At 42.5% G+C, this 23,506-nt stretch overlaps 1 protein-coding gene and 1 pseudogene across 1 annotated transcript in view; both read right to left on the bottom strand.

Annotated features, from left to right (window-relative positions):
• Positions 1–23,506, bottom strand: part of LOC139230222 (zinc-binding protein A33-like) — an 853,736-nt pseudogene that overhangs the window by 226,577 nt on the left and 603,653 nt on the right.
• The window catches only part of LOC139230592 (probable G-protein coupled receptor 139), a 40,214-nt gene continuing 30,916 nt past the window's right edge, over positions 14,209–23,506 (bottom strand). Inside the window, exons 2-3 of the mRNA XM_070862415.1 lie at positions 17,807–17,962; positions 14,209–15,119 (exon numbers count right to left, since the gene is read on the bottom strand). Of these exons, the coding sequence (XP_070718516.1) occupies positions 14,209–15,119; positions 17,807–17,962 (1,067 nt within the window). The remainder of the gene's footprint in view (positions 15,120–17,806; positions 17,963–23,506) is intronic.

The following is a 23,506-nucleotide window of genomic DNA, read 5'->3' as shown; positions in this document are numbered from 1 at the left end:
TTCCCCATATCCTCACTTTCCCCAACTCACAAGCTCTGCTCATCAGCCTCGCATTCCTTCATCAGCTTCCCCCAACTCACCCATTACTTCTCTCCATTTTTTGTCTCCCGTTCTGACTGAACTCTGTGATCAGAAAATGCTGATCCTAAAACAGGGATGTTCAAAGGAAGCTCAGGAATTTCAGAAAATTGGTAACCCTTGGTTGACGAGGTCATAATTTGAAGATAGCAGTTGGGTAGCATATTTATCAGGGCTTGTTGAGTTCCTTTGTTGGTGAACATTGAGACAATATGGGAGTAAACCAACCACTTGACGGTTACATAAACTTGCGTCAAAGTTCACATTTATTCATTACAATCCATGAACAATTGTCTGTTTAAAATGACAGACACTAACTAGGTGACCTGCGGCAGTCCGTATCACTCAGATTACTCAAGGCTCAAATGGAGGACATTTATTTCAGACTCACGGTATAAAAGATGATGCTTTGATACAAAAATATGGGTAAATGTGCAGAGAGCAGCAACACATTAAAAGACCCAGTGAACTCAGACTGAGAAATCAGACAAAGGTTAGATACACTGGGGTAAATTTTGTCTCTGGCGTACCTCAAAATGGCGGACAGCGAATATGTAGCCTGTATTACACCTGCCCGATTTTCTTTGGCAGTGAAATTAATTTCAGCACTATGGTTTTAGAAGAAATTAGGGGTAAGTTTAACTAAAATCACTGCACAATATGGTGATAGCAATGCCAATTTTAAACTTAGCCCCTCCTGTCGCAAATGGTTCAGGTTGATCGCCTGTTCTACACCCCATCTAATTTTACGCTCCAAGGTTTCCAATACAAATACAGATATCAGAATTGATAATATAACATAAAAATAAGAGCATAATGCAGGACGTTATAACTGGGATTGAATCATATCTACGTATCTTGGTACATTAAGCCTCCAAAGCTCTGCTTCACTTGTGGAATGCAAATATTAACCCCAGGGGATTCCTTTATTATTCGTTCCTGGGATGTCGGCCTCGATGGTAAGGCCAGCATTTATTACCCATCCCTAATTCCCCTGAGAAGCTGGTGGTGAGCTACCTTCTTGAACCACTGCAGTCCGTGTAATGAATGTACTCCCTCAGTGCTCTTAGGGAGGAGTTCTAGGATTTTGAGCGATGATGTAAGGAACAAGTCAGGATGGAGCGTAACTTGGAGGGGAAATTGTAGGTGGTGGTGTTCCCATGTGCTTCTAGGTGTTAGAGATCATGGTGCTGTTGAAGAAGCCTTGGTGAGTTGCTGCAGTGCATCTTGTAGATGATACACATTGTAGCCACGGTGCACTGGTGGTGGAGAGAGTGAACGATTAAGGTGATGGATAGGGTGCCAATCAAGTGGGCTGCTTTGACCTGGATGGTGTCGAGCTTCTTGTGTGTTGTTGGAGCTGCACTCATCCAGGCAAGAGGAGAGTACTCCTGACTTCTGCCTTGTAGATGGTGGGAAGGCTTTAGAGAATCAGTAGGTGAAACACTAGCGGCAGAATACACAATTTCTGACCTGCTCTTGTAGCTACAGGATTTATGTGGCTGGCCCAGTTCAGTTTCTGGTCAATGGTGATCCCCAGAATGTTGATGGTTGGGGATTCGGCGATGGTAATGCCGTTGAATATCATGGGAAGGTGGTTAGAATTCCCTTTGTTGAAGAATAGTTATTGCCTGGCGCTTGTGTGGCGCATTTGTTACTTGCCACTCATCAGCCCAAGCCTGAATGTTGTCCAGGTCCGGCTGCATGTGGGCATGGACTGCTTCATTATCTGAGGAGTTGCAAATGGCACTGAACATTGTGCAATCATCAGCGAACACTCCTCACTTCTGACTTTAGATGGAGGGAAGATAATTGATGAAGTATCTGAAGCGGGTTGGGCCGAGAACACTGCCACGAGGAACTCCTGCAGTGATGTCCTGAGGCTGAGATGATTGACCTCCAACAACCACATCTTCCTTTGTGCCAGACAGTACTCCAGCCTGTGGAGTCCGATTGAATTCAGTTTTACTTGGCTCCACAATGCCAAACCCGGTTCACGTTTGAAGCAAAGCTGTAATGAAGGAGTGGTTCTCGCCTCCTTGATATTCTAGATTACATTTGTGATCAGCTTTAGCTTTACGTAATGTGTCAAGCTAACAGATTGAGTGTGATCTGATAAGGCGTTCAAAATGATGAATAATTTGGATCAGATATATCAGCTAACTTATTTCCACTTGTAACTAAAGGGCATCAATTTCAGACCATCACCAAGAAAAAAGTGTGCAAGGTTTAGATTTGTTTTATCTATCTTGTAAATTAGTGGCATTCTCCTTGATGTTGTAAAGTGGCCGAGTAAAATTATACCAAGCATTGTTTTAGCTTTAATCCCCAAACAGATTTATTGACCATTCATAGAACAAGAGAACAGCATCAATAATTTAACACATATTTACAACAGCTGCATCATGTATTGGTAAATAATAATTTGCTTCTACATCTTGTTAAAATTTACTGTAATTAATGCTTTTACGCAGTGATACCTTTCATATTTTCTCGTCAAATGTGGTAGTTATCAGTCTCAAAGGAAGATTTTTAAATGCCCTGACAGAGAGAGCTAGATTTCCCTGTCTATGTACTACTGGATTGCCTCAGAACAGTGAGTACAGTGAAACTGGGGAAAAGGAGCACAAGCCCAGAATGAATACTCCCGAATTTCTGCCTATTGAATTAAATGGGCAACAAATTGGTCAGGATCCCTTCTGGGCGTTTACTCTCTCTGTCCATCCTGCTGTATTCATGGTGCCTAGATGATTTTTTATTGAAGCCCAGAGACACAATAGCAGGCTATTCTAGAAACGATCCAGAGCAATTTACTTGGATTTGAAAAGTGCCAACATTAATTCCCGGACACTTCATGAATTAATAAATCTCTGTTAAAATTGAAACACCAGCCAAGCAGCCACAACCCTCAACAAGTCACACAGCATGTATGTATTTGAACTGAGCTCACCAGCGGCAGGTCGGGGTCATAAAAGGTGAGCGGCTCTGGGAGCAGCATGGAGGCCACTGCAAGGTACGGTGCGAGCTGATGCAGGAGGGCGATGGCAACGAAGAGGATGACTGGATTGGACATCACCAAGGTCCAGGTTGGTGATTGGAGGATGGGCAGGCACAATAGGAGCAGCAAGGTTGGGGTGCAGGTGTGGTGAGTGACCATGGAGTGATGTGATCAGGGTCCAGGAGAGATGTGAGTTTGGGGCCCAGAAGAGGCGTGGGCCCAGTGACATCATGGGCCAGCCCACACTGCAATATGTGTGCGCACTAGGTCCATGCAGCAGAGCTGGTGTCCATTTGGCTTGGTTAATCCTTGCCACTGGACCAAGACCTAGCTCTGTCAAGCCCATGTGATGGCCGATGTGCAACGGCCACCACACGTTAAAAAATGCACGCGCAGGCATCTTCCACCCTTCAGGATGTAGTTCAGGTCCTGGAATATTAGGTTCTTCATTGAAACACCTGTGATCTCATCCCTTTTTGGCGTAGAAGCAAGTCATCCTCGATACGAGGAACCACCTATGAAGATGATTTGAACTGATTGAATTTCCTTAAAGAAACTTCCCTGAGAACAACTGAACAATCCTAACAACAGTGTATTCAGAAAAGGTGGGACATGATTTGTGCGAGTGAAGGGGATTTTAAATACTTGTGTAACAGAACAGAATTAAAGAAGTTGACACCAATTTAAGCTTAAATTTTCCTTCCAGGCAATGTTTAAATCTGTCCAAACCTGCACTGGAGGTTTTGTAAATAGCCTGACCATTGGGAATTTGAAGAGCATAATAGCTAAATTTTCATCATTACCACCAGGTCATTAAACATTAATTGAAATAAATCAGGAAGATCAGGTTGCTGGTAAGCAGTTAATGATAATTGCCCCAAAATTGCGGTCGGAGGTTTCCTGCGGGTGGACGCCTCCGACCAAAATATTTTTTTTGAAAGTACCTGGTGGTCGGGGAGGAACGTGTACTTACCGTCCGAGGCCTAGATTCACATATGGGCCCACGCATCACAGGAACGTAAACACAACCAGGGATTACCTGGGCCTGGACCACCAATCAACATGGTGTGTTCTCATTGATAATAATTGATGTTCCTGATTTATTTCAATGAATGTTTAAAAGGCAGGTAGTAAAGATGAACATTTTGCCATTATGTTTCTCAAATTTCCAATGGTCAGCCTATTTCCAAATACAAACATCGGAAGGAGCGTACGACAAATCAAGCATCCCATCCACCCGTTCCTTCAACCACCACCTGCCCCACCTGCGACACAGTCTGTAGATCCCACATTGGTCTCATCAGTTACCTTAGAACTTATATTAGTGTGGAAGCAAGCCATCCTCGACTCTGGGGGACTGCCGAAGAAGAAGAAGAAGGAATGGGAGCTCCGATTGTACAGAGTTCCCGTTACTATTTATGAGAATAGCCCCCGCCCCCGCAAAACATAGGAACACATGCCTATGAATAAAACAAAAACATCTCACATATTTAAAATTAAGTGACATTGAATTTAATTAAATGTTTTAGAAAAAAAGTATTTTTCAGATTTTTTAATAATTTTTCATAGGGCTAAAGATAAACTTACCTTAAGGGACAGGGTATTTAATATAAAAATTCGTGATAACATTTAATTTTTCGATGTTTTAAAACTCTTACGCTGGTAAAAGTAGGCTATACTCCTTCCTCTATCAAGCATCAGAGTTTGAAGGTCATTCGGTGGGCAGGAGTTGGGCAAATAGCCCAAATCTCTACGTACAAATGTCCTTTTCCCGGGGATGCGTGCGATCTGTCAAAAGACATTTTGACTGATCACAAATGCCGGTTCTCGGCACATGCACATTGCGCGCCGAGAACTGGAACTTGCGAGGCCTCTTCGGGTGCCTGCGCACATCGTACGCACCCGGAGAGGCCGTAATTTACGGCCCTACGCCATGAATTTGGTAACCACAGGAACCAGACACTCTAATGGGTGAAAATAACGATTTGAAAACATGTTTCCTCACCCTATCCTTTCACCTTCCTGAATGGGTTCAGGGTCAGTGATTGACGATTACTGTCCCATGTCACACTCTGTTGGCCAATCTTCAGGTTGAGTCTTTCCTGTGAGTGCTGGCCGGCCATTGTAAGGAGGCCTATTGCAACCCCTCTACTGCTGTTCCTACTGAGACCTGATAACTCAGCTCAGACCAGGGATGGAAGCTGGGACCCTCCTGGTCTGTGTAAAGGAGAATTACCACTTTGGTGATCTGAGCACTGCCCAGGAGCACAGATTGTAAAACCACACCATCAACTCATGATTCTCCATCCACTATTTTATGAAAATCACAGCCTGGGAAGCCAAAGCACGAATTTCCAATGTGGCAGCTGAGGTTCTGGGCCCAGTGTGTTGTGTCAGTAAATTAGCCCGGAGGTGTTTGTAAGGTGGTTGGTTGAAAATAAAGTCAGTGAGAAAAATTTATTATTTTTGAAGATGAATCATTTCATTATGTTTCTCGTAAATGTCTCAAATGCATCAAGTACAATTATTTGGACGTAGTGAGTACTGTTTTATAGACGGTTATCCTGTACACTGTGGGACCTCACAAAAAGCCTGGGCAGCTGTAGGGTTGAGTTAATAGACATCAGGTAAAGGGGAGAAAGGAAGGCCAGGTTTCCTGCTCCTACCTTTACAGAGTGTCTCTGTACATCTGATGAGGTGTGATTGACCTGCACTGGCCTCCTGCCTCTTAATATCTAATTGAAACTAAAGTCTATATTTTGCCCTTGTGTAGTTGTGGCCACACTGAATGTTGGCAGATTAGAGAGATGTGGGGTTAGATTACTATATCTGACTGTTCATTGACAGAGCCTGAATCTTCCATCTTTAGTATTGAATGGTATGTGTTGAGGTGGGTATTTTTCTGTGGAGGACAATCACCGACAGGCGGCAGCATTTAAACTGTCATAATTCAGCAGTGCCGGCTTTAAGCCCCACAGACAGTTCTGTTACAGGTACTGAGAACCAGCTCTGGGCAGTTGTTGGGACATGGAGAGACTTGGAAGGAACAACACCCATATTTTTTACAATCAGATTAGGAAAAGGAGGGTGGACAAGAGCAATTTGGGGCACTTGACAAAATTAATGTCAGCAAAATAACAGTAATGAAGAAAATAATGGAACTAAAGAGTGACAAATCCCAAAGACAGATTGTTTCAATCGCAGGGGGTTAAAGGAAATAGGTGAGAACATTGCAGATGTGCTAACTATAATCTTCCAACATTCTCTCCATTTCACAACCACTCCTTTAGATTGGAAAATTGCGCATGTCACTCCGCTCTTTAAGAAAGTTGAGAGAGGGAAACCAAAGAATTAGTCCAACATCTAGAATTGGAAAATTACTAGAATCTCTAATTAAGGATAGAGTGACTGTTAGCGCGAATGTTTTCCTGGAAGAATCACTCGACATTCTGGGTCGGTTCCAACGCCAAAACGCCCTTTATTACGCCAGCGGGGAGAGAGCCTCTGGTCCAACTCCAGGCACTCCACTCCACCGAACAAAGAAATTCATCGATATTTATATGTTTTACAATAGTTCAATACAATTACTCAGCCCATGTCGGCTGGACACAATCCAATCATAACAATTACAAATCGATTCCACTGGGCCAATGGAATTGGCCCCCAGGCACCAGGGGACTGCGTGATCATTTCATGTTTTAGCTGGGGCTTATTCATAGCCTCGTGATATTCTCCAGACCCCCTTATCTCTACTGTCCTTGGGTTCTGCTTGCGCCTAACCTCCTTATCCTTACATAGTCACAGGAATTTCTTTGTTCAGTATTCTGCTAGGACATCTTGTCTGTGGTTTGTTGATTAAGGACGTTCTGCTGAGCTCGCCCTTTCCAGTGTTCCTGAACACGGAACTGCAGTGTCATCAGCTACCCAAAAATGTAGTCAAGCTAACTGTTAGCTGAATTCCCCTAGTGCTTTGCGGAATCCCTGGCAGCCATTTTATATCTGGCTACCATTTTACACATACATACATGCATACATATATTCAGCAGGTGCCTTTGCCTTTGAAAGTGCCCTACAACAATCCCCCCTTTCGGTAAGGGACTAATCCTAGTCCACTTTAACCGACAACATAATTTGTTACTCTATTTATATTTTTATGTACCACCCGGTACTTCCTGCCTCAACGTGCTGGCCAGTCACGTGATTTCAGAAGTCCCGGTTGCTTAGATCAAATTGATATGGTTCAGAATCCCCTGTCCCTCTGCTGGACAAGTCTCTTTATTTACTTAGGCCCTTGTTCTGATACTCCTTTGTCGCGCATAATGCCTGCAGGATCGACAGGCCATGACTCTCCATGTTAGTGCTAACACCAGCTGTATCCCTACCAGTATGTGTGATTATATTCCAATCCAGGGGTGGATGTTTATGTTCATCCCCCAGTCCCAGACCCTCCTCCACCAACTCTGGTTTTGTAGCTCTTGGTCGGTATCCTTCTCCAGTATTTCAATCTTTGTCTGCAGTTGGTGGTAGAGTCTGACAGACTGGCCTACTCTGAGTCTTAGTTCCCTTAATACTTCAACTAAATGTGGGATAGGGGCCTGCTCTGGCTCATCATAATCCTGCAGGTGATCGTGGAGCTGATCGATGGCGTTTATGATTTTGGTACCTCAGCGTCTAACCTGGACAATGTGGGCTTGTCCTATTGTGACGGGTCATAGTGGTGTGAAGCAAAAGCTTGGTTGCGAGATCTGGCATTGTAAGCCATTGTACCGATATGAATGTGCCGTGGTAGAGACACAGTATTTCCCTTTGCCCCTGTAACCTGCTCTGACAAAATGTGTGGGGGCAGGTACTATTTCCAATACACATCCATCGGTTGGATTAAATCCACACTCATCTAGTTCTCCCTGTCCCACCGTGTGAGGGCACATCGTAATGTCACCCGTCTGCTTGCATCCCGTCAGGGGGATCCCATAGCGTGTGTTGTCTCTGTGGATAGCAGAGGCTGCGGTCAGATAGTAATGGAGGGAGGTGTTTTCCCGTATGATCCCGATATTCTCCAGTTGATAGAGGGGAAACGGTCCTGAGTCTTGTGTGACTATAGGTATCATCAGGGCTATTCCCACTTCGGCAGCTTTGCCCATTAGGCAGTTTGGGATCACTGGGTATACTCTGGTTAGTCCCTTCAGAGTGCAATTATCCAGTGTCCCCTTCAGTTTGGCCAACTGAGCCAGATGTGGGCTGTCTATCCAGTCTGGCAACTCCCCCCTTTGGATCTGATCGAGGTTGTGCCGTATCTGTCCCACCATCCATAGGCCATAAGCGTGACAGAGTTGCCCCTGTCTAAGTTTTCCGGTATCTTCTCTCTCTCTCTCGATAAGGTGATTGATTGTTTTTGCGTGAGCTTCCAGGACCGAGATGCCATCCAATTGAATTTCGGTACCCTCTCTTCCTAGTTCGGCTTGATCTTCCTGATTCCACCCTGCCCATTCTAATAATCCCTTCATCACCCTTTTAAGCTGCTCCACCCTTTCATTTAGCCCTTGTATGTCCAGTGAGTTTACTATGGAGGTTCCGGCATTAAAACTGGTTGCAACATCATTAACTATTTCCCTCTTAGTCCTATGAACTGGCTCCTGTCCTCGGAATCTACTGGCACCCATGGCATCGGCAGCCTGTTGCATTACAACATGACTTAATACATTATACATTTTTCTTGTCTGCTCTGTACAATATTCCGGCATCTGTCTACCTGAGATATTGATCAGGACAGGCACAATTTCATGCTTAACATTATCATACAATAGTTCACCCTCGTTGGACAGCACGATCACATTTTCCGGTCCCCTTGTAATTGTTGGACATGGCAATTCCATGAGCAGTGTGGTGGTTCTTATGGGGCGCGGTGTCGGAGGGGGTGAGAAGCATACATACAACGATATTGCGGCAGCCTCTACCTCCTCATAGTATCCACACAACCCCACCTCCTTTTTGTGGGTGACTAACGATTGTGGCTGGGCAGGAGGCGTGCAAATTATTCCAAAGGTACATTCATCGGGCCCCCCGGCCTCCCTTCGTCTAATGCAACTGCTCCTTGTACCCGTGGACCATTGCACACATACTCTATTCTTATCCGGATTCACTTGCAGCCACGCGTTAAAATAAGTTCTGTCCTTGCTCCAGTCCTTGGCTGTTGGAATGCCTATTCAGTCAGTCAAAGTAAACAAAACCCCATAGTTCATGTAGTTGTGTCTTTCCTGCGTGTGCTGTATCTCTCGTCGTCCGTCTGTATTATCCAGTGCTTGCGTGTGCCTTAAGGTTCCCAGTATCATGAGTCTCCAGAGTCGAAGTCACCACTGCGGTCCCACCTCGGTGAGTATTTTATCTGCAAATTTTAAACAGATAGCCTGGTCGTCACCAGGTGTTAGGTTCTAGTCTACTTGTGTCGCGGTCACTCTGTGGAATCAGAGGCAAGGGTTAAGTTAACCATATTCTTTATAGTCGTACCATCTCTAGCACTTCATGTCCCTGTCTGGGCTGCCGTCAATTTTGCATTTGAGCCTGCTGTGCTTGAGCCTGCACGATGACCCATCTAAATATTATCCAAACTGCAATCAACACCAATGCCACCACTATTCCTCCAAACATCGCAGTCTTCTTTACTGTTAGGTTGGGTTTGTGGCCTACACCTACCCACCGTGGGGTACATTGGCTCGATTGCCATAGGTGATGGTGCTATGACTGCGCACTGCACTATCCGTCTGGTCCCGTTTTTAAAAATCTCTTCCAGCCTATTTATCTTTGCTTTTAACTCTTGACCAGCTAGTTTGTTTTATTTTTATTCTGACTACCCCACCATTTCCTCTGTCTGTCAGGTGAGTCTTCTTTATTTTATTAAGAAATTCAAATTAGTAAGGTCCAGTATAAAACAGCTGTCAATGGAAAGGGTTAACTCCTTTACAGGTTTGTAAGAAGGCCTGATGTCATGACGTGACTTTGCATAATCATCCAAATCTTTGTGCCTTCAAAACTTGCTTAGAAATTAGGAATCTGTTAAAACAGCAGAAATCATTAGTAAAGTGGTCATAATAAAACTCTTCTCATTGCGAAAGACAGCATTTTAGATTAAACTCCAATTTTTTCCTTAACTTCTAATTCAAGTACTTGCCAAAGATTTTTTTTTGATTTAAAACGAGACCACACATTTTTAATAGCTATTTTGTTTACTGAAATCCAATTTTCATACATGCCAACATTTCGGGGGGTTTTTATGGCCCCGTTCACTGGGCAAATCTTGTGTTTTATTTCTCTCTTGACACAAAATCTAAACTCCCGTGCCAGTTCCATTTTCTATAAGAATTTTAAAATTCAGTAAGATTTTCTAATTCCCAGTTTTTTCTTTCTGTGCTGAGTTCGCATAGCTTAGATCTTTTCTCCTCATTATTTTCAAAACGCTCCTGCTTGTTTAGACTGTTCGGGACTTTTCTTGATAAACAACGTCCATTTTGGAAATCTTTTCAAACTGCAGTGAAACTTTCTCGTAATTTAAAATCATTATCAATGTAGAGTGTCTTTTACCTCCTCCAATTTTTTTTTTCCAATTCAACCAATATGTTTTTCACAGTCAATATCAACTAGTATTTAGTAAGTTATGTCTTTTTCCATCACAAACACCTTTTTTTTTAAGAGATCAGATTTAACTTTTTGTTTTAAATGTATCGCATTTTGTTTTGCCTTTTCTTAACAGTGGTACTTGAAACCTTCACAACAAAATTAACTCTTCACTGTTCCCATACAAATTTCTGCTCTCCTTTTGTAGAATTTGTATTTATTGTTGGATTACAAAATGTCAAATATGGTAATACTGTTTTTTTTTGCCAAACTTCTATTTAGAAGCTGATCAAAAACTCTAATCTTTTGCTCTGTAATTTCAATTTTGTGGTACTATATCTCATAAATTACATCTTTTTTAAGCTTCAGCTTCTGACACAGTATGTGTACTTTTATTAAAAAGGCTTCCAAACCCAAGATTTTCCAATACAGCCAAAATGTTTATCAATGAGAATCACCTGAAATATCTCAAAATCCCAATTCAAATATTGTACTGCCAATCTGTTATTTAAAAATCTCTTTACTGAGCTAGAAGCTTTTGTGTCAAGGTTTTACACAAAGGAAAAATGGGAGCGTACTTCCCCAGCCTGCAGCCTCGAGACGCCCACACAGGCTTCTTTTTTTTAAAAGGCATTACAGCTTCCCTTCTCTATTCTTTATCTCATTCCTAGACAGACATTCACAAAAGTCTCCTTTCATTCAACAAAGTTTATTGTTTAGCTGGCTCTATTCTTGGACCCATACTTCACTTAAAATAATCACTATCAGGTTTTTTATTTATTTCTTACATATTGATTAACTTCCTCTGTTAATTTTACGTAGGCTCAAAGAATCAAGACCACGGCTTTCTCATCGTTATCTTTCTTTTCCTTCTCCCACCATTCTGGCTGATTTGCTGGCGGGTCCTGGGGGTCCCATCCAGACTTAATCATCTTCTCAACTAGTTTCTTTTGTTTTTCCGCCAGGTGGCAGATAAGGGACCCTTCTGATCCCCACTCGAGGTTACTTGCTTTATTGGCCATTCCTGGGTAGGACTAGAACCGTTAGGAATCTACTCTCAGAGGTCTGCTTTCTACCTAGCGTAAGTTGTAGTAGACCGCCTCCTGGCTACTGTCAGATCACATGTTCTGCTATTACACAAACTTATACAATTCTTAAAATGCGTTTAAGCAATTCCCGCAGTGCCCTACGACTCCTTAATGACTACCTACCACCGTTTTGTCTGTTGGTCCGACCCTGTTCACAGGTTTGGTTCGTTGGTCGTTGTGCACCGCCTGGTCCCCGGGGTATATTTTCAAATCACACTACTGGGTCCGGGAAGTGTCGCTCGGTATCACGATCCCACGGTCTAAGTGTGTTCTCTATGCCTACTTAGTTCCTGGCCGTTATGTGGGACAAAAGTCCTCTTAATTCAGGCTCAGGCTAGGCGTTTGAGATATTAGACCGTCTCCTCGTGTCGATCAACCGGCATCCACCTTCCACACCCTTTATAATTAACATTTTTTTATACTCACCCGGGTTTTTCCAAGGGCGTCCAGCGACTCTGGGAAATCCTGCCGACTACGCCACTGTTAGCGCAAATGTTTTTCTGGAAGAATCACTCGACATTCTGGGTCGGTTCCAATGCCAAAACAGCCTTTATTATGCCGGCGGGGAGAGAGCCTCTGGTCCAACTCCAGGCACTCCACTCCACCGAACAAAGAAATTCATCGATATTTATATGTTTTATAATAGTTCATTACAATTACTCAGCCCATGTTGGCTGGACACAATCCAATCATAACAATTACAAATCGATTCCACTGGGCCAATGGAATTGGCCCCCAGGCACCAGGGGACTGCGTGATCATTTCATGTTTTAGCTGGGGCTTATTCATAGCCTCGTGATATTCTCCAGACCCCCTTATCTCTACTGTCCTTGGGTTCTGCTTGCGCCTAACCTCCTTATCCTTACACAGTCACAGGAATTTCTTTGTTCAGTATTCTGCTAGGACATCTTGTCTGTGGTTTGTTGATTAAGGACGTTCTGCTGAGCTCGCCCTTTCCAGTGTTCCTGAACACGGAACTGCAGTGTCATCAGCTACCCAAAAATGTAGTCAAGCTAACTGTTAGCTGAATTCCCCTAGTGCTTTGCGGAATCGCTGGCAGCCATTTTATATCTGGCTACCATTTTACACATACATACATGCATACATATATTCAGCAGGTGCCATTGCCTTTGAAAGTGCCCTACAACAGTGACTGAACACGTTGAAAATGTTCAGCTGATTAGAGAGCCAACATGGATTTTTATAGGTTAATTCATGCCTGGCCAACTTGATAGAATCTTTTGCAGGATGTTATTTATATGGACTTCTCGAAGGCATTTGATAAAATCCATGATAAGAGACTGTTAGCTAAACTTGAAGATCATGGAATTGAAGGTAAATTATTGACCTGTTTCGGAAATTGGCTGAGCAGTGGGATTGGGATAATGGACAGATACTATAATAGGCAGGATGTGACGAGTGGTGTCCTGAAAGGATCTGTGTTTTAGCCTTATCTTCATGATATTTATTAATGACTGAGATAATGGGACAGGAAGCCACATATCCAAGTTTTCTGATGATACAAAGATAGGTGGCATTGCAAGCAGCATAGATGGAAGCATAAAATTAGAAAGAGATAGTAATACATTAAGTGAATGGGCAGAACTGGCAAATGGATTTCAATGTAGGCAAATGTGAGTTCATTCACTTTAGAATTAAAAAGGATGGACCAGAGTACTTTCTAAATAGTGAAAAGCTAGCAACAGTGGAGGTCCAAACAGACTTGGGGTCTATGTGCATAGAGCATTAACATCATTAAACAGGTGCAGAAAATAATTTCAAAGGCTAATGGAATGTAGGCTTTACATGTAGAGGATTGGAATACACGGGGAGAGAAGTTATGCTGCAGCTGTACACAGCCCTGGTTAGACAACATCTGGAGTACTGTGACAACATTTGGACACCGTTGGAAGGATATATTGGCCTGGATGAGTGCAGCATAAATTTACCAGACTGGTACTTGGACTCCAAGGGTTAATTTACGAGGAGAGATTACACAAACTAAGGTTGTATTCCATGGAATTTACACGGTTAAGAGGTGGTTTGATCGAAGTTTTCAGGATAGTAAGGGAAACTGATAGGGTAGATGGAGTTAATTTCTGCTGGTTTTGGGCATCGAGGACAAGGGGGCATATTAGAAAAATTAAAGCCAGGCCATTCAGGACTGAAGTTAGGAATCACTTCCACACACACACAGTGGTAGATGTTTGGAACTCTCTTCTGCAAAGGGCAATTGATGCTAGATCAATTGTTAATTTTAAATCTAAGATTGATAGCTTTTTGTTAACCAAACGTATTAAGGGATATGTGGCAAAGACGGATATATGGAGTTAGGCCACAGAACTGCCAGGATACGGAAGAACAGGGTCAAGGGGCTAAATGGCCTGCTCCTGTTCCGACGTTCCTATGGGGAGTCATGGTCTAAATTTAGTGCTGTTAATTTGATTTAATTAACTTAATTATCTGAGCAAAGGGATATTTAATCACATTCTTTAACACATCTCTGAACTTAGTCTGGGCCACTGCATAAATAACCGTGTTGATGCAGGAACTCAAACGCTGGAGCATATAACCACTGTGTTCCATGATGGTAAAAGGATCTGCGTAATCTGTTCTGAACAATTGAGTATCTGTAATTTGTACACATATTTCATGGAGGAAAGTTACCATCCATAACAGGATAAAGCTGCCTGATATTGCAAGCAGTAACATGATGGATTTCCGTCGGTTCTCCATCTCTGGATCATTGTGACTCTCACCTGTCTTACTCCCTCGGAGTCCTCTCCTGACTCTACTGGCCTGCACAATGTGCCTGATGGTCAGAGCATTGAGCAGTGCAATCAACACAAATGGGGCGAATGGGGTTAAAATTACGTGAAGCCAGTAGTAAGCCACCCAAATGGGCAAGGTGTAGAAGGTAGATTTTACAACACAGAACCATTGTATGTTACCAATTATTTCACCAAAACCGTTTACAAAGTAATGTGGAATGTTTAGTAAAAGGCTCAGCCCACACACCGTTGTTATAATCACAGCCGCAGTTTTCTCGGTGCAATATTTAACTCTCAGCTTCTGGTAACAAATGGCGATGAATCGATCAAAGGTGAAGGCGACGGTTAACCAGACAGAACAATCAATGGCAGCAAATGCCAGGCTGATACTGAGACTGCAGATGAGAGTATAGTTCAGAAATGAATGTGGGAAATAAATCCCTTTAATTTCGAACAGAAAGACATCAAATATCAGGACCAGTAGATCTGCTGCTGCCATGGCCACCAGGTAACGAGAGATACATATGGAGAGACCACACTTTCCCCGGGAGAGAATCACAATTGTGAATAAATTCGCTGCAATAACAGTGGGATAAATAAATTAATCATTGCAGGCATAACACAATAGCTGGCAGGGTCACTTCATGCTCTCTCTCTGAATCACTATGTATTTCTATACCTGTCACTGATTTTGACCATCCCTCTCTTCACAATCTGTATTTTGACTGCCTCTCTCTCTCTCGCCATGTCTCTGTTTGTTAATGTGATGCCGTAATCATCTGTCTCTGTCTCTCTATCTCTCACTTTAGCCTGGATTTTCCGATTAGGATATTTAAACCAGAATATCTATGGGGGAGGGGTTAATCAACAGGCATTAACCAGAAGCATCGCTTACCACCCAGGTCTCCTCACCAGCAAAGCTTGAGCTGCAGATTGGGACAGGTTTGGGAGCACACTACTAAGGATCGACACGGATATAGTCGCAGCATCATCAGCAACCGCAAGCAGTTTATTTGCCTTCTTTCAGGGCTATGGGGATGAGTGCTGGCATCGGAAAACGGGTATCATTCAAATAAAAGGGATGGGAACATTAAAGGGGAGTGTCATATTATGGGGAGAAACATTCTGAGATACTTTGGAGAGTCTCAGAAGGCATCTCCACCCATTTTCCATCTTGGCCAGGGTGAAGGAGTGGAGGACTCAGAAGAAACAGGCAACTATGTAAATAATGGAAGGCCGAGGTGCAGACATATGTTAGCAAACCTTGAGATGTGGCAATTCGGAGAAAACAGTAAATAAGTTAATAAAGCACAGTTACATTTACTGTACATATTTTAATGGATTCCCAGGATGTGGGCATCACTGGCATTATTGCCCATCCCTAGTTGCCCTTAGTGACTTGCAAGATGGCTTCAGAGGGCATTTGGTGTGGGAATTGAGTCACATATAGGCCAGATGGTTAAGGACGGCAGGCTTCTTACATAAGAACATAAGAAATAGGAGCAGGAGTAGGCCACCGGACCCCTCGAGCCTGTTCCACCATTTAATAAGCTCATGGTTGATCTGATCATGGACTCATCTCCACTTCCCTGCCCACTCACCATAGTACTTTATTCCTTTATTGCTCAAAAATCTGTCCATCTCTACCTTAAATATATTCAGTGACCCAGCCTCCACAGTTCTCTGGGGCAGAGAATTCCATAGATTCACAACCCTCTGAGAGAAGAAATTGATCCTCATCTCAGTTTTAAATGGGCGGCCCCTTATTGTGAGACTCTGTCCCCTAGTTTTAATTTCCCCTATGAGTGGAAATATCCTCTCTGCATCCATCTTGTCGAGCCCCTCTCATTATCTTATATGTTTCGATAAGATCACCTCTCATTCTTCTGAACTCCAATGAGTATAGGCCCAACCTACTCAAACTATCGTCATAAGTCAACCCCCTCATCTCCGGAATCAGCCGAGTGAACCTTCACTGCACAGCCTCCAATGCAAGTATATCCTTCCTTAAATACGGAGACCAAAACTGCACACAGTACTCAAGGTGTGGCCTCACCAAACCTTGTACAGTAGTAGCAGGACTTCTTTGCTTTTATACTCTATTCCCCCTTGTAAAATATATTAGTGAATCAGTTGGCTCTTTATAACAACCCGATAGATACGTGGTCAGTATATTACTGCTAAGTTTATTTTTATTTCCAGGTGTTATTTAAACTGAATTCAAATTCTCAAACAGTCACTGTGGGTTTGAACACACGTTTTGTCAGGGATTATTAGTCCCTGTCTCTGGATTCCTCGTCCAGGAGCAAAACCAAACTCCTTTGAAGCAAGTGAAAAAATAATCCAGCAAAGTTCCACAGAAACTGTCAGTTGGCTAGCACCGGTTTTACAGCTGGTGATCAGAGTGAAGTTTAACCTCTGTCTCTGACTTTCTTTCTCTGCGTCTTTTTAAATCTATTTCTCTAATTCTGACTCTGTCGCTCTCTATCCCTCTCCCTGTCTTGTTTCTCTATTTCTGACTGTCACTCTCTATCTTTCTCCCTGTCTGTTTCTCTATTTCTGACTGTCACTCTCTATCTCTCTACCTGCCTGTTTTTCTATTTTTGACTCTGTCGCTCTCTAACTCTCTCCTTGTCTGTTTCTGTATTTCTGACTCTGTCACTCTCTAACTCTCTCCCTGCCTGTTTCTCTATTTCTGACTGTCGCTCTCTACCCTTCTCTCCCTGCCCGTTTCTCTATTTCTGACTGTCACTCTCTATCTCTCTACCTGCCTGTTTTTCTATTTCTGACTCTGTCACTCTCTAACTCTCTCCCTGCCTGTTTCTCTATTTCTGACTGTGACTCTCTATCTCTCTACCTGACTTTTTGGGTGACATCGGTTTTGGAACCAGTTTTCTATCGCGCCTGATTTTTTAAATTTAATTTCAATGGGAAAGGAAATTGGGCACAGAGTAAAACGGGCTTGGAATCGCGGTGAGCCCATCTCATGCTGCTGCCGAAGTCCAGTTTCACCACCAGTACTGCAACTGTAATGAAAGTTGTTAATATTATCGGTGCTGGAACTCCAGAGACAATTATAATGTCTCAGAAATTTCTGTGAGATTATTGCATTAAGGTTTCAGTAGAAACTGATGACATTTAATTGATCTCAGTAATTATGGGCTGTGCAACAACCTCGTGAAAACAAACAGGTCAGAGAATCCACAAGAGCAGTGATACAGCTAAACACCGAGTGACATTGACAACTGATGGTAATGACTTACCAGGAACACCAAACACTGCGAGGATAGGGTAATAAACCGCTTCAATCTGGGCAAAGATTGGTCGATCCATCTGTTCAGTGACACAGTGCTGTGCTGCAGGCACGAGCTCAGTCTGACAGTAAGGTGAAGCCGCTTCAATCCAACCATTATTTATATCTGAGAGAAATCTCAAGTGAGACCATTAGCTTACACAATGATTGACATTACTTATGATCTTTTAAACAAACAGGCCTTTTACTCTAATGATTCTTGTCCATTGGGAGGGTGGAACTTCAGATCAGTGAAACACTTCGATGAACTTTAACCTATTTGCCCAATATTCCTGTGAATTTACAGAGCTGTTAACTCCTTAACGCACATGGGAATGTCAAGGTAAATCTACTCCTTGTATTGCCTCAAGTAACTCCATTAAATTTGTCAGACAGCACTTGGCTTTTTACAGATTAATGTGTGTCCTTAATTAATCCCGTTTTTTTCAGGGTTGGGTCAATGTTATTCTATTTTATGGCACCAGAATCCGTCACATAGCCCATCTAATCGATCCCTCCCCTCCTCGTGTATCCCTTCAATCCTTCTATCGCATACCTCGATTAAAAAAAACACGGCAGAATATTTGTTTCCCTTTATCTCTATCACTCAATCTTCTTCCAGAATATTATTCCACGTTCTCTCTTTAAGGAACTCCAGCCATTGATTATTCTTTTGTTTTTTTACTGGTTTCTAAATACCCTTACTATTTAACTTGATGTTCCTCGCCAAACTTTCTTCAGATTTCTTGTTACCATTTCTAATCTTTTTCACTTCCTGCCTGTATTTTATAAATTCAATTACATTTCATTTTCCATTAGAATTGTGGCAGGTTATTTTAACTCCCATTGTAATTTTTATTTATTTACACATTCTAGGAATGCCAGTTTATGATGAGCTACCTTTAGTTGTGGGAATATGACGACGCTGTATATTAATATGCCCCTGTTTGAATGATTCCCACTGACTCTGCACTGCCTTTTTTCAAGCAGTATCTAATTGAAACTATTCCCTTACTATTCCCTTAAGGGAAACCCAGTTCTGTATCATTCTCTTTGACTGCTCTCCAGTTGTAACATAGCATTTAGATAAATCTTCCTCTTCTGCATGCACAGCACAGGACCATCTGCACGACTACTTCTTGGAATCTTTAAACCTTGTTATTTACACCTCCTTCACTTCTGCTTTCTTTGAATCTTTACTCTCTTCTCATTAAATGCTATTTTTTCACCCTTCACATCTGTTGCCTCGCTACCAGTATCTATTTCTCCTCGTCATCTATCCCTCTGTGGCCCTTCTCTCAATTATATCTCTCTCTATAGATACAGATATCCAGGCTTACAAATAACAAACCATACTCAACATCTTCTATGAAGGAAATCCTCTCCTGTTAGCCATATATATTGATATGAACAAGTGGAACATTGTGTCCGTGTTGGGAGAATGGGGCAGATGAGGAATATAAATGTGCTCTCCTGCCAACACAATTTTTCTCTGCTAAGTGTCTCCAGAAATGTACCATAACGTCAACTTTCTAAGCAGGGTCAGCCTCCTACAACTCCACCACTGTTTCTCTGAAGGTCAGCTCTGGGGTATTGACGACCGGAGCTGGGCTCTCTGTAAAATTATTGGTTGTGAGTGCTGTGATCCCTTGTTCAATTGCTCTTCCCAAAACACTCCGAACAGAGCACCAACAGCCCTGTCTATATCGTGTCTCTATTTGTCAAGAGCTATGCACCTCACAGTAGGTAAAAGTTGGTGTGGATTGGTCTTCGCATGGTACCATGGACCATGCGCTAGGATCTGTTATTATTATTAGTGACGTGGTATCAGGGGCACTTATAAAATCATAATATGATTGGTCAGACTCAAGATGGAGTTATGAAAGGGAAATCGTGCTTGACAAATCTGTTAGAGTTTTTTTGAGGTTGTTAGAGAGAGAGCACATGGGAAATGTTATTCAGAGGGACATGAGTGTCCTTGTACACGAATTACAGTAGGTTAACATGCAGATACAGCAAGCAATTAGGAAAGCAAGTGGTATGTTGGCCTTTATTTCAAATGGATTGATGTATAAGTGTAAAGAAGATTTAGTAGACTAGGCCTATATTCCCTGGAGTTTAAAAGAATGAGTGTTGATCTCATTGAAACATTTAAAATGTTTAAAGGACTTGACAGGGTTTGACTCCCTGACTGGGGAGTCTAGAATCAGGGGCCACAGGCTCAGAATAAGAGGTCGACCATTTAGGACTGAGATAAGGAGACATTATTTTACTCAAAGGGTTGTGAATTTTTGGAATTCTCTACCACAGAGTGCTGTGGATGCTCAATCGTTGAGTATATTCAAGACAGAGATCGATCATTTTTTGGGAATCAAGGTCAATGGGGAGAGGTTGGGAAAGTAGAGTTGAGGTAGTAGAGCAGCCATGATCTTATTGACTGGCGGAGCAGGAGACCAAGGGCCGAATGCTCTACTCCTGCTCTTATTTCGTATGTTCTTATGATCTTATATCCCACAGGTGGCACTCACTATAAGCAACTATAAGACGAGGTAGAATATGACTTAACCAACATGAACATGGGTGCACAATTCCCATCATGATATTATACCAACGAATTAATATTTGTAACATCGTACAAGATTATTTAATAATCTGTCTCTTCGTGTCATTCGGTTGATAGTGTCAATGTTCTTTTATTTATGTCGCTCTGGTAAGTCCCTTCTCCTTGATTTTTGGTCCTGCTTCCTTCAATTTTGTATCTCTCTTTCCTCCTTCGTCTCCTGCTCCAATCTCTATCTCTGTTCCTTCATCGTCTGTCTCCTTTTTGACTTACGAATGTAAGTACATAAGAAATAGGAGCCTGCGTAAATAAATCTCCTCCTCTCCCCTCCAGATCTTTTGTCAATGATTTTGAATTTATGACCTCTGATTATTGACCCATTCGCCAGAAAGGATATTTTTTTTCTCTATTCTATCAAAATCTCTCATCGTCTGGAAAAAAATTATTTTTACGTCACCTCTTAACCTTCTCTGTTCCAAGGAAAACAGTCCTAACTTTTCCAACTTCTCCTCATAACTGAATTCCTTCTTCCCTGGTAACATCCTGGTAAACCTCCTCTGAACCATTTCTAAGTTCTTTTCATCTTTCTTGAAATACGGTGCCAATAATTATCGACAATAATCCTGCTGAGCAGTAACCAGTGATTTATAACATTCCAGCATGATCTCTTTGCTTTTATATTCTATCCTCTATTTATAAACCCAAGTAACCCACATGCTCATTAACCACGTTATCAACTTGTTCATTAGATTTATTCCCTGGAACAAATCTGTTAGATCTCTTAATTTCCAATGAAATACGAACTCCGATTGTAGTTTTAATGTCTCTTTATTTTTGGCAGCAGTAAGAAGCTCTTGGCTTTAAGCCAGGTCTTTGTCCTTCTGAGACCACATGGTCAAAATGGCTGTACTTATACCTGGATCAATTTACGGAAAAGAACTCGCCTTCTTTGACCTTAATGGCTCAATTAATAGTCTTTTAACCTTTTAATTGGCTCGCTACTCAAAGTCCTAAAATGTCAAGTTGATTGATGACTTAATGTAACATGCTCCCACTCACGTAGCATCTCTGACTTGATGTCTGTGAATTTTCACAGCCTGTCTAAATGCAGCCTGTCTGAATTCTCTATCAAAATTTAATGAACCTTTCTTGTGCCTGCTCTAAAGCAGGTATATCCTTCCTTAGGGTAAGGAGACCAAACTGCGCACAGTAATCCAGGTGTGGTCTCGCCAAAGCTCTATAGAATTGCAGCAAGACCTCCTTACTCTTAAACTGCAACCCCCTTTCAATAAAGGCTAACTACCCAGATGGATGTGTATGCTCAGTGATGAGAATATCCAAGACTTATGGCTTCCTTTTTTCTGATTAATGTTGGTCTCGGTCCCTCATCTCTATTATTTTTCTCTTCACCTCGTATTTAATTGTCTCAGCAAATGGACAAAACTGATCAGGCTGCATTTATTGCCAATGGCTTTTTGCCCTTTTAACATGATGGTAGACAAGGTCCTAAAGAGATCAAGTCCTTGTGGTGATCATTTCTACAATGCCGTTAGGTAGGGAATTTCAAGGGAAATGCCACAGCAGTGATGGAGAAATTGTTAAGTTTGTCCATTTTATGAACGTTTGTGTCCTGGAGGGGGGACTGGGAGGCAACAGTCTTCCAATATAATTGCTACACTGCTCCTTCTCAGCAGTGGAGGACGCAAGGGAAGGAGGGTTGCCATAGTCAAGTAACCTTGGCATTTTGCTAGAGTGCAGAGAATTGTATAGGCTGTATCTGCAATGCATCCCTGATGGAGGAGGTAGACATCGTGTCCAGTGGCATGGGGGCCCATCAAGTGACCGGCTCTGTCCTGAATGTTGGCAAGCTTCTTGAGCACTGTTGCGGTGACACACTTCCAGGTGAGTAATGAGTATTCCACATCACTCTTAACTTGAGGCATGTTAATGATGAAGAGGCGTTGAGGGGTCAGAAACTGAGTGATTTATCGCAATGTTTACAGCTGCTGCCCTGATCTAGTATCCACAGTGATGGAAAGTCTGATTGAGTGCAGTTTCTGGTCGATGGTGACCCCCAAAGTGTAGGTGGTGGGGCACACGACAGTGGTGGTACATTTGATGTTCAGGAGGAGGTGTTTGGGCTTTCTCTTGTTTGAGATGTTGAATAATTGCCACTTTTGTGCTGTGAATTTTACCAGCTACTTTTGAACCCATAGCTGGATGGCATCCAATCTTACTATTGGCAAACCTAGGCGGCACCATTATCAAAGTATATTTACAATGGAGCTAAACACTGTGGAACCAGCACCACAGTGAACAGCACCACACTGACCTTATGATGGAGGGAAGGTCATCAATGAGGTAGCGGTTGAATGGTTGGGCCAAGGACGCTACATTGAGAAACTCGTGCAGTGATGTCCTGCCTTCAACAATGACAGCCATCTTTCTTTATGTCAGATGTTCCCTTTGATTCATGTTGATCACATTCTCTCTCCATCTCCTCAGTTGAATGCTGGGTTGTTTTTGAGAATACCTACCCTCACCTCTCTTCTGGGATTCAGTTCCTGCTTGTATCAAGGCTGCGACAAGGTCTGGAGGCCAATGATACTGGCGTCGAAGATTTGTTATGAGGTGGTCTTTGAAGGCAGCATTGATGGCTCATTCCATTATTTGACTGCTACTTAGGAACAAAGGAAAATAAGAACAGGAGTAGACCATTCACCCCTCAAGCTCATTCTGCCATTCAGTGAGGTAATTGGTGATCCATATTCTAACTTAATTTACCTCTGTATCCATTAATAATCCTGGCTGGCAAAAATCTATCATCTCAGATTTTAGATCATGATTGGGAAAAAGCTGATAGTGTTAATTTGTTGGGTTGTCTTAGGTCTGTCCTGTTATTTGCAGATAGGACATACCTCGGCTATCTTCCACATTAGAAGCTGAATCCTATTTCCATAGTTTGATTGGAACAGCATGACGAGGGGATCAGCTTTTACTAGTGCACAGGCCTTCAGCACTGCTGCTGGGATGTCTCTTCTTCAAGTTCGTCATTACTTCTTGTTTGCACCGAATGAATGTTCTACCACATGTTTGTATACTGATTTTACA

Source organism: Pristiophorus japonicus, chromosome 19, assembly GCF_044704955.1.
Source record: "Pristiophorus japonicus isolate sPriJap1 chromosome 19, sPriJap1.hap1, whole genome shotgun sequence".
NCBI lineage: Eukaryota > Metazoa > Chordata > Chondrichthyes > Pristiophoridae > Pristiophorus > Pristiophorus japonicus.
This window is presented reverse-complemented; position numbering and strand designations above follow the sequence as displayed.